Source organism: Chenopodium album, chromosome 17, assembly GCF_948465745.1.
Source record: "Chenopodium album chromosome 17, dcCheAlbu1.1, whole genome shotgun sequence".
In the NCBI taxonomy this organism is placed as follows: Eukaryota; Viridiplantae; Streptophyta; class Magnoliopsida; order Caryophyllales; family Amaranthaceae; genus Chenopodium; species Chenopodium album.
Genome location: NC_137850.1, coordinates 19,969,704 through 19,980,100, shown reverse-complemented (window position 1 = coordinate 19,980,100; position 10,397 = coordinate 19,969,704). Strand labels below are relative to the sequence as shown.

The 10,397-nt window shown below is 38.3% G+C and overlaps 1 protein-coding gene across 1 annotated transcript; it reads left to right on the top strand.

The window, feature by feature from the left end:
- Positions 1–7,443: 7,443 nt before the first annotated feature.
- On the top strand, positions 7,444–10,158 carry LOC145588724 (uncharacterized). The gene is made up of 2 exons (XM_081645334.1): positions 7,444–9,354; positions 9,547–10,158. The coding sequence occupies exons 1-2, from the start codon at positions 7,444–7,446 to the stop codon at positions 10,156–10,158; spliced, it is 2,523 nt and encodes an 840-aa protein (XP_081501460.1).
- Positions 10,159–10,397: the final 239 nt, after the last annotated feature.

The window sequence follows — 10,397 nt, the reverse complement described above, 5'->3', positions numbered from 1 at the left end:
GCTAATTGAGTCTAATGAAAGTCAAACACATTCAAACAAAGCTTTTTAAGTCAAATGAATGTCAAATGAATTCAACAAAGCTGATTGAGTCAAATGAAAGTCAAATGAATTCAACAAAGCTAATTGAGTCTAATGAAAGTCAAACACATTCAAACAAAGCTATTTGAGTCAAATGAATGTCAATTGAATTCAACTAAGCTGATTGAGTCAAATTAAAGTCAAACACATTTAAACAAAGCTTTTTGAGTCAAATGAATGTCAAATGAATTCAACAAAGCTGATTTAGTCAAATGAAAGTCAAACACATTTAACAAAGCTTTTTGAATCAAATGAAAGTCAAACACATTCAAACAATGCTTTTTGAATCAAATGAAAGTCAAATGCATTCACATAAGGTAATTAAGTCAAATGAAACTCAAACACATTCATACAAAGCTTTTTGAATCAAATGAAAGTCAAATGCATGCAACAAAGCTAATTGAGTCAAATAAATTTCAAACACATTCAAACAAAGTTTTTTGAATCAAATGAAAGTCAAATGCATTCAACACAGCTAATTGAGTCAAATGAAAGTCAAACACATTCAAACAAAGCTTTTTGAATCAAATGAAAGTCAATTGCATTCAACAAAGCTAATTGTGTTAAATGAAAGTCAAACATATTCAACAAAGCTTTTAGAATCAAATGAAAGTCAAACACATTCAAACAAAGGTTTTTGAATAAAATGAAAGTTAAATGCATTCAACAAAGCTGATTCAGTCAAATGAAAGTTAAACACATCAAACAAAGCTTTTTGGATCAAATGAAAGTCAATTGCATTCAATAAAGCTAATTGTGTTAAATGAAAGTCAAACACATTCAAACAAATCATTTTGAATCAAATAAAAGTCAAACACATGCAACAAAGCTTTTAGTATCAATGGAAAGCCAAACACATTCAAATAATGCTTTTTGAATCAAATGAAAGTCAAATGCATTCAACAAAGCTAATTGAGTCAATTTCAAACAAAGCTTTTTGAATCATGTGAAAGTCTAATGATTTCAACAAAGCTAATTGAGTCAAATGAAAGTCAAATACATTCCACAAAGCTTTCTGAATCAAATGAAAGTCAAACACATTCAAACAAACACTACACCAAAAACTAGATTAGAAATCGCAAAATATAGAACGATTACTAAAGGTAGGAGTTCTACATAAGAATATAGAACGTGTTTATATAAGAGGCGTTTTGTAAATTAATACATAAGGAACGGTTAACATAGTTGACCGTTCTCTATTTATTTTCACTCAAATATTAAAAAAAAATAATTAATTATTAAAGATGATATAGAACGGTCATCTTGACAACCGTTTTGTATTGTATTAATTAATTTTTTTTTAAATTAAGAGGAAAAAAATTAAGGAGTAATAATTTACCCAAATTCATTTTCACTTACACATTCACGCTGAAAACCATTTTAAAAAAAAAAGTACTGTATTGTTAACCCTAGCACGACTGCCGCTCCATCCTATTTCTTTACTCTTAACTTTTCAACTGCCGCTCTATTCTTTCACTCTCATCCCCCCCATAGATTTCCTTTTCTCTTCTCCTTTTTGAATCAAATGAAAGTCTAATGCATTTAACAAAGGTAATTGAATGAAATAAAAGTCAAACACATTATATTCATACAAAGCTTTTTGAATCAAATGAAAGTCATATGCGTTCAACAAAGCTGATTAAGTCAAATGAAAGTCAAACACATTCAAACAAAGCTTTTTGAATCATATGAAAGTCAAATGATTTTGTAACACCCCGTCCTTTTGGAATTGGAAGCGTTAGCGGAATTACGCTTGAACGGGAGGCTACTTAACTTCAATTAGAAAAGTCAAGCTTAACCTAGGTCTAAAAGTCAAATTTAACTTATTCACACATCCAAATTAAGTTGTTTAAGCTAAGCGCAAACTATGTGAACAAAAGAAAATAGCAAACAAACTTTAACATGGACAAATCAATTACATTCAAAAGCCAAGGGCAGAACAACCCTTATCGGCCAAACTAGACTAAATTCAAAATTATTAAACAGTAAACTAACAATAAGGGCATACAAGCCAAAAAGTTAAGTTCTAAACTCTCAATCCCCAACCCAACGTCACAGATATCAAATAAACAAATGAAACCTGCAAATTATAACAACGTTCCACAATTAGTGGGGAGCAACTAGCAATTCTCCCTCAAATTAGAAATAGAAGATCTTAGACCTAAATTAACAGAAAGAAACCATAACCACAATCAACTTGAATACTCAAATGAAATCACTTAAAACCATCAAACCATACAAATAATGAAATATTTCAAAATAAACTTAAAACAAAAATATCAATATTAAATCACTCAATTTCAATCATAATAATATATAGACTTCAAATAAGTAATAATTTAATAATATAAACATTTCAAAACCAAAACCTTCAAAACAGTAGAACTGGCATGGAGGGAACGCTAGTGGCCTCGCAATCCACTTCCTAAGGTTTGTCAGGACGAACCCCCGGTCATCTCGCAGAGACCGTGTCTAAGATTGGTCAACTCCCGGTTATGGGTAGATGCCTATAAGGTCTTACACACCCCCAGACGACAACAATTAACCCAGGTTGAGCTACCTAAGACTCGCAATCCAGGTAGTTAGCATGTTCATTAACCATCGGGAAGCAACTCGGCCTCACACCCGACTATGGCCCCACACACAATTCAAAAAAATCACTTAAAATAGATAGTACAATATATTTCACTCAGAAATCTGCATAGTAGCCAAAAATGGTCTTACACTCAATTCAAACTGCATAAGAAAATCACATTTCTTAAATTCAATTGAAACTCCCTTTCAAAACACACTTCAACTTAATAAAACACAAAAGGTATCGTCTGAGTTTGGGAATATAATGAATTATCGAAATTCAACAATTAAGTGCATTCACAACTCTTGGCGAAGTGATGCTAAAGACAGTGTTATCCTTCTCTAAAGCATTACGACGTTGACAATACAATTACAACCTACACATATTCAAACACACATAGAAATATTTCACTTTAGGGGTTTATAATACCAAAAAATTCAATCATCACCTATTTAAAATATAATTTAAAATAAATTATAAGACTTACAATAAAATTAATTACATAAAATCATTTAATTAAATCAAATATCCAAACTATCATTTCAGAAAACAACCAAAACGGGACAGCAGCATACAAGTCTAATAATCATCATAAAAACCCAACCAAACATGCTTCAAATGGGAAATAAAAATTAGGGCATATACATACACTCATTAGGCATCATATAAAACCATTCTGGACTTAAAATTCAAGAGAGAACTGTTGACACCGAAATTTATAGACACGGAAATTTTATAAGTGTCATACATTAAATTAAATAAATTAATTTGGAATAAATCATGTTAATGATCCATTTTTAATTATTTTTTGCCCACCCAAATAAATAATCCGAATTAATCAAATACAATTCGGGTTATAAAATAAATCAAATTGGACCAGGTTAAAGGACTTTTAAGTTATAAAATGGGCCAGGCCCAAACCTACTATGTCCACTTAAGGGGTTCTCATCTCCTATAAATACATCATTCCTCCATCAGTTGAAGGGATCCAGAAATCATTATTCCAAGAGCTCATAAAACTCAAACGGAATTCTCTCTGAAGTGAGTTAATAAGCACATCAAATTCGTGCCAACTTGTTCAGATACACTCAAACACATTTGAACGGGATTAAGCTTTAAAAGCCCTCGTTTAGGTGTATTCAAACAAAACCTCTCGAATACAGGTTGACGTCATCAAACGTCACCCTGCATTCAAACTCAAGTCGACGTCATCAAACGTCAACCTACAGGTGTCACCATGTGTCATCGTCAAGCTGCGGAACAGAATCAGAGAACTTAGTTTATTTTATTATAAACTGTTTTGCAGAGATTGTACCCAAAATTCATATATAAATATAAATTCATTTGTTACTTTATTTCCCGTCTTCATTTATTTACACTTGAAATTTGTGTAAACAAATTTTGGCACGCTCGGTGGGACTATCTCTGCCTCTTATCTCTGTTTCCGTACGTTCAAAAAAATTGAAATGGCCTCAAAGAACACTGTCGCTGAAAGGACCTTTGCTACAGCTCAACAAAGGGCTGCTGAGTTGGCTGAAATGCTCAACAGCCAAATTGATGAGGGCATCGTTACTAGAGGGATGAAGCAAGCTGTTGTTGACTCTGCCGCAAAAAGCTTGCGTGCCGCATCAGTCCCTACCAAGGCACGAAAAAGTCGCGCTCGTCGTGCTGCTTCTATGAGGTCTGTCACGTCCTCCACTCACGAACCACATGAGAGTCTTGTGTTTGGTTCGTTCGGGCCTGTCACCCACACAAACTCATCCTTTGATCACTCTGTTGAAGGACATGACAATGAGTTTAGTGTGAGCTCACCTAAGCCTACTTTTGTTGCTATTATGGTGACGAATACTAAGACGGTCGAACAACAACTGGCTGAAATGAGCAGTATCCTTGAACAGCTGAAGAAGGATGGGGAGGAAAAAGATGCTCAAATCAAACAACAAAATGAACAGATTGCTGCTTTGACAAAAAAGCTTGAGAAACGATCGATTGAGACTGAAAGCGATGACAGTTCGGATAGTACTATTAAATCAAAGGAATTAAAGCCAAATGGATCAAACAATTTAATCACTGCCGAACAAGTTCAAGCTATGATAGCTAATGCTGTCAAGAGCCAACTTGGAGGGGGAGGTTCGTACAACAGCCGACGTTATGTGAAGCCTTACACTAGGAGAATAGATGAGCTGAAAATGCCGTTCGGATACCAACCTCCAAAATTTCAACTCTTTGATGGAAAGGGTAATCCAAAACAACATGTTGCACACTTCATAGAGACGTGCAGCAATGGTGGTACCAGGGGTGACTTGCTTGTTAAGAAATTCGTTCGTTCTCTTAAGGGAACCACTTTTGACTGGTACACCAACTTAGAGGCTGAGTCCATTAACAGTTGGGATCAAATGGAAATGGAATTTTTGGGGCGATTCTTCAGCACTGAGCGTGTTGTTAGCATGACTGAGCTAACTCAAACTGCACAATGGGATGAAGAGCCAGTCATTGATTACATCAACCGCTGGCGCGCTCTAAGTTTAGAATGTAAAGATCGGCTGAACGAAACCTCTGCCATAGAGATGTGCATCAACGGGATGAGTTGGGAACTACATTACATCCTAAAGGGTATCAAACCAGGATCTTTTCAAGAGTTGGCGACGAGAGCTCATGACATGGAACTCTCAATTGCCTACAACAAGAAGAAGAAGGGGCTTTCTTTGGAAGCCAAGAAAGAAAAGAAGGAGTATTAAAAAAATGACAAGTCCTCCAAAAGTTCAACTAAGGAGACGTTGTCTGTGACTACTTCTTCGGCACCCATCAAAATTTCGGGTAAAAAGAAAGAAGAAAGTAAGGGTTCATCTTCGAGATTTGTCAAGAAAGATAAACCCACTTTGAAAGAGCTTCAAGCTAAGAAGTACCCTTTCCCAGACTCTGACTTGTCTGGCATGCTAGAAAAATTGCTTGAAAACAAAATCATTGAGTTGCCTGAGTCAAAGCGGCCTGAGCAAATGAACAAGACATCTGATCCCAATTATTGTCCGTATCATAGGTTGATCAGTCATCCTATTGAAAAGTGTATAACACTTAAGGAGAAAATTATGCAATTGGCGAAGGATGGAACAATTGAGCTAGATGTCGACGAGCCAGTGACATCAAATCATGCCTCAGTAGCTACTGATCCATCATTTCAGGCTCAAACTTTGCAGTTTGGAAGTTTGGAGCCAGTAATTATACTTGTGGAGAGTCAACCCATTCGACATGAAGTCTCGTCCCAGGTTGAACACCAAACACATGTTGACGCCCAAGATGAAGATGATGACGAAGGGTGGACATTGGTGACAAGGAGAAGGCCAAGAAAACATGTGCATGCTCCAAAACCACAACCTTCATATCGTAGAAAAAAGCAGCAAAAGAAAAGAAAGCCCAAGCATTCAAAGGGTAAAAAGAAAGCAAAAGGGGCCAGCAAGCAAAAGGTCCTCCCTATAGATTTGCTTGAGCAAGAGCCGTTGTCTCCCATAACTTTGGAGGAATATTTCCCGGAAGACTACTTTACAGTGGTTACGGCGAATATGGTTTCCTTTGTGGAAAGTGAGGAGGAACAAGTTGATAATGAAACACCAACAAAATCAGCTGTACAACAATCTGAGGTGGTAGTAAACCCAAAAATATCTACTGTCTTGGATGCTCTTCCTTCACGTATGGGATGGAGGCAAATTTTTCATTTGCCTAAAGAGATGTGTCAACAGTTATCGCTTGCACTTCAACACCCAGAATTGTATGCCGATAAGGTGAAAAATGCTGGAGAACCTGCGGAGGACGCCACAAAATGTGTGTCATGCAACGCAGCCTTAGCTTTCACAGATGATGACTTGTTGATGGGGTCAAAACCCCACAATAGGCCTTTGTTTGTGTCAGGGTATATCCGCAAACAAAAAGTGAGTCGCATTTTAGTTGATGGTGGATCCGCTGTCAACATCATGCCAAAATCCACTATGACAGAGTTAGGAATCAAGATGGATGAACTATCTAACAGTCGCATAGTGATCCAAGGATTTAACCTTGACAGTCAACGTGCAATAGGCATAATACGCCTAGAACTCACAATGGGAGAGTTAACTTCATCAACTCTCTTTCATGTGATTGACACCAAGACATCATACAAAATGTTGCTAGGACGCCCTTGGTTGCATGAGAATGGTGTTGTTGCATCGACCCTCCATCAATGTCTCAAATACTATCGTGGGAGTGAAAAGAAGATAAATGGGGATGTCAAACCCTTTAGCAAAGCAGATTCTTACTTAGCTGACGCCAAGTTTTTTGAGGAAGAGGAGGCGTCAAGTGAGATACCACCTTCCCAAGTCCTTTCAACGGGAAAAAGAGAAGTTAAAGAGAGCATTACTTTAGCTACAAATGCGAAAAAGACATCTCATGTTGAAGAGAAGCCTCAACAAAAGGTAGAAGTGGAGGAAAAGAGTGACTCTCAGCTTGTCATAAAAGAAAAGCCAAAGTTGACAACTCCTATTTTGCGATACATCCCAAAATCACGTCGCAAGGAGGGAGAATCACCCTTTGAGTGTCGCGAGGTTGACCTCGATGCTAAGGTAGCAAAGCCCATTGATGACACCAGTCTACAAAGTTTGAAGAGTAAAACAACTGTACCATTGGGTAAAGGCACACAAAGCCAAATTTCTAAGTTGCCAACAGAGTCATCCAAGGCAAAAGAGCTTAATAAAGCAAAGTTCGGCCAAAATGCGTACAAGCTATTGGCATAGTCGAGATATGACTTTGAAAACCCAACACCTATGGGTAAAGTCATTGACATTAAACCCAACGGACTCAATGATACTCAGAAGAAATTGCTTGACTATGGCTCTAGTTATCAAGAATCCAAGGCAGGTCTAGGGTTTCAGCGCCCCAAGCCAATCAAAATTGGTGTATGGCGTAAAGTAGACACCTCTTCTTCACAGTACATTACTGCTGAGGAACTCAAGGAAGATGAGGGTGAGAATGATGTTCCCTCTCCCAGAACTTCTGTATTTAATCGACTTCAACCATCTACCATGAGGAATCATATCTCAGTGTTTGATAGGCTTGGAGAATGTGACCGTAGGGTGGAAGAAACTTCAAGCTCTCAACCCTTAAGGCGAAAAGTATCTGTCTTTAACCGCGTAGGCATGATAAATGCCTTTAGCAAAGAACAAAGACAGTCGGCTTTTAGTCGCATAAAGAAAAGGGAAGACAATATCATGAAGAATGACAATGCAAAAAGTGTTGTTCCCTCTCGTATGAAGAGAACGCAAGACATAGACATCACTGAGCAACAACCATTAAAGGCAAGAGTTCGCACTGTGGTTTTCACCAACAAAAATGAGTCGTCAAACCATGTTATAGAGGAATACAAGGAGATTGTTTCCACGAACCATGTAACGGCTGAAGAGGTGTCAAATCTCGATGAGGAGATAGAAGCTGATGAAGCTCCCAAGACACTTGAAGACGGGGGGCAAGCAACAGTAGATGAGTTAAAAGAGTTAAACCTTGGTACTCTTGAAGACCTGCGCCCTGCATACATCAGTGCTCTTCTCACCCAAGCGGAAGAACAAGAGTACTTCAAATTACTCTCTGAGTATAAGGATGTCTTCGCATGGAGTTACAAAAAAATGCCAGGTCTCAACCCAAAAGTCGTCGTCCATCGATTGGCAATAAAAAAGGGTGTGAGTCCAAAGAAGCAATCACAAAGGCAATTCAGGCCAGAGTTGATCCCAGAAATTGAATCTGAGGTGAACAAACTCATTGATGCAGGCTTCATTCGTGAAGTCAAATACCCTACATGGATAGCAAACATTGTCCCTGTGAGGAAGAAAAATGGACAACTGCGAGTTTGTGTGGATTTTCGCGATTTGAATGAAGCATGTCCCAAGGATAACTTCCCACTTCCAGTCACGGAAATCATGATCGACGCCACTACTGGACAGAAGGCATTGTCATTCATGGATTGTACAGCCGAATACAATCAAATTCACATGGCGCCTGAAGATCAAGAAGCCACGGCATTTCGCACCCCAAAAGGGATATTTTGCTACAAAGTTATGCCATTCGGTTTGAAAAATGCTGGAGCTACGTATCAACGTGCAATGCAAAAGATCTTTGAAGACATGATACACAAAATTGTGGAGTGTTATGTGGACGATTTAGTGATTAAGTCTAAAAAGAGGGAGGATCACCTAGGTGACCTTCGCAAAATCTTTGAAAGACTACGCAAATGTCAATTGAAAATGAATCATCTCAAATGTGCATTCAGTGTTACCTCAGGAAAATTTTTAGGTTTCATCGTAAAACATAGGGGAATTGAAATTGACCAGACCAAAATCAAGGCAATTCAAGAGATGCATGTACCACGAAATCTCAAGGAACTTCGTGGTCTCCAAGGGCGCCTTGCATATATTCGGAGATTCATCTCCAATCTTGCAGGCAGATGTCAACCATTTAGCCATCTCATGAAGAAGGATGCTCCATTCAAATGGGATGAGTCATGTCAAAAAGCGTTTGACAATATAAAGAAGTATTTGTCCTCTCCGCCGGTTTTGGGGGCACCAGTTAAAGGAAAACCTCTAATCCTTTACATTGCTGCTCAAGAAAGATCACTGGGGGCAATGTGTGCTCAAGAAATTGAAGAACGTAAGGAGACAGCTCTTTATTACTTGAGTCGAACATTGGTGGGTGTCGAGCTGAATTATTCACCAATTGAAAAAATTTGTCGTGCGTTAATTTTTACCGTCCAAAAGTTAAAGCATTACATGCAAGCTCATACCGTCCATGTCGTCTCAAAAGCCGACCTAATCAAGTACATCCTCTTAAGACCAATGTTGTCAGGAAGACTAGCTAAATGGGTTGTACTCATCAAATAGTACGATATAGTTTTCGTACCACAAAAGTCTATCAAAGGACAAGCCATCGCTGACTTCTTTGCCGACCACCCGGTGCCACCTGAATGGGAGATTTTCGTTGACTTGCCTGGAGAAGACGTATTTAACATTGAAATACTCCCACCATGGGAAATATATTTTGATGGGGCTGCTCGTCACAACGGCGCAGGAGCAGGGGTAGTCTTTGTATCGCCAGAAAAGCATGTCTTACCTTACTCATTTGTGTTAACTCAGTTGTGCTCAAACAATATGGCTGAGTACCAAGCCCTCATTTTGGGCCTTCAAATGGAGGTTGAAATGGGAATTCAAGATCTTGATGTTTATGGAGATTCGCAACTCGTTATAAGTCAACTTTTGGGCGAATATGAAGTTAAGAAAGAGGATTTAATTCCTTATCACAAACACGCATCAAGATTGCTTGACAAATTTGACATCGTCAAGCTAAGCCATGTTCCAAGGAGTGCCAATAAGATGGCTGACGCGCTTGCTGGCCTTGCAGCCACTTTGGCACGGGGGGCAAAGGAAACCATGTCGGTGCCCGTTTGCAATCGATGGGTAGTTGCTCCTGAAAAATATGAAATTGAAGATGAATAAGTCGAGGAAGTTGACATGATCACTGTCTGCCAAATTGACAAAGAAGGCTGGCGTCAACCAATCATCGATTATTTGGATCACCAAAAGCTGCCTAATGATCCACGATATCGAATAGAAATTCGTCGCCGAGCCCCTTGTTTTATTCTCTTTAAAGGGATTCTTTATAGACGATCTTTTGACAAGCTATGGTCGAGATGTCTAGAAGATGAGGAGGCAGCCAAAACAATAGAGGAATTTCA

Excerpts from the sequence above, each read along its gene's own strand:
- LOC145588724 (XM_081645334.1), top strand. The coding sequence starts at position 7,444 with ATGGGTAAAGTCATTGACATTAAACCCAACGGACTCAATGATACTCAG. Across the intron at positions 9,355-9,546 it reads ATTACTTGAGTCGAACATTG|TACGATATAGTTTTCGTACC; the intron begins GTGGGTGTCGAG and ends CTCATCAAATAG.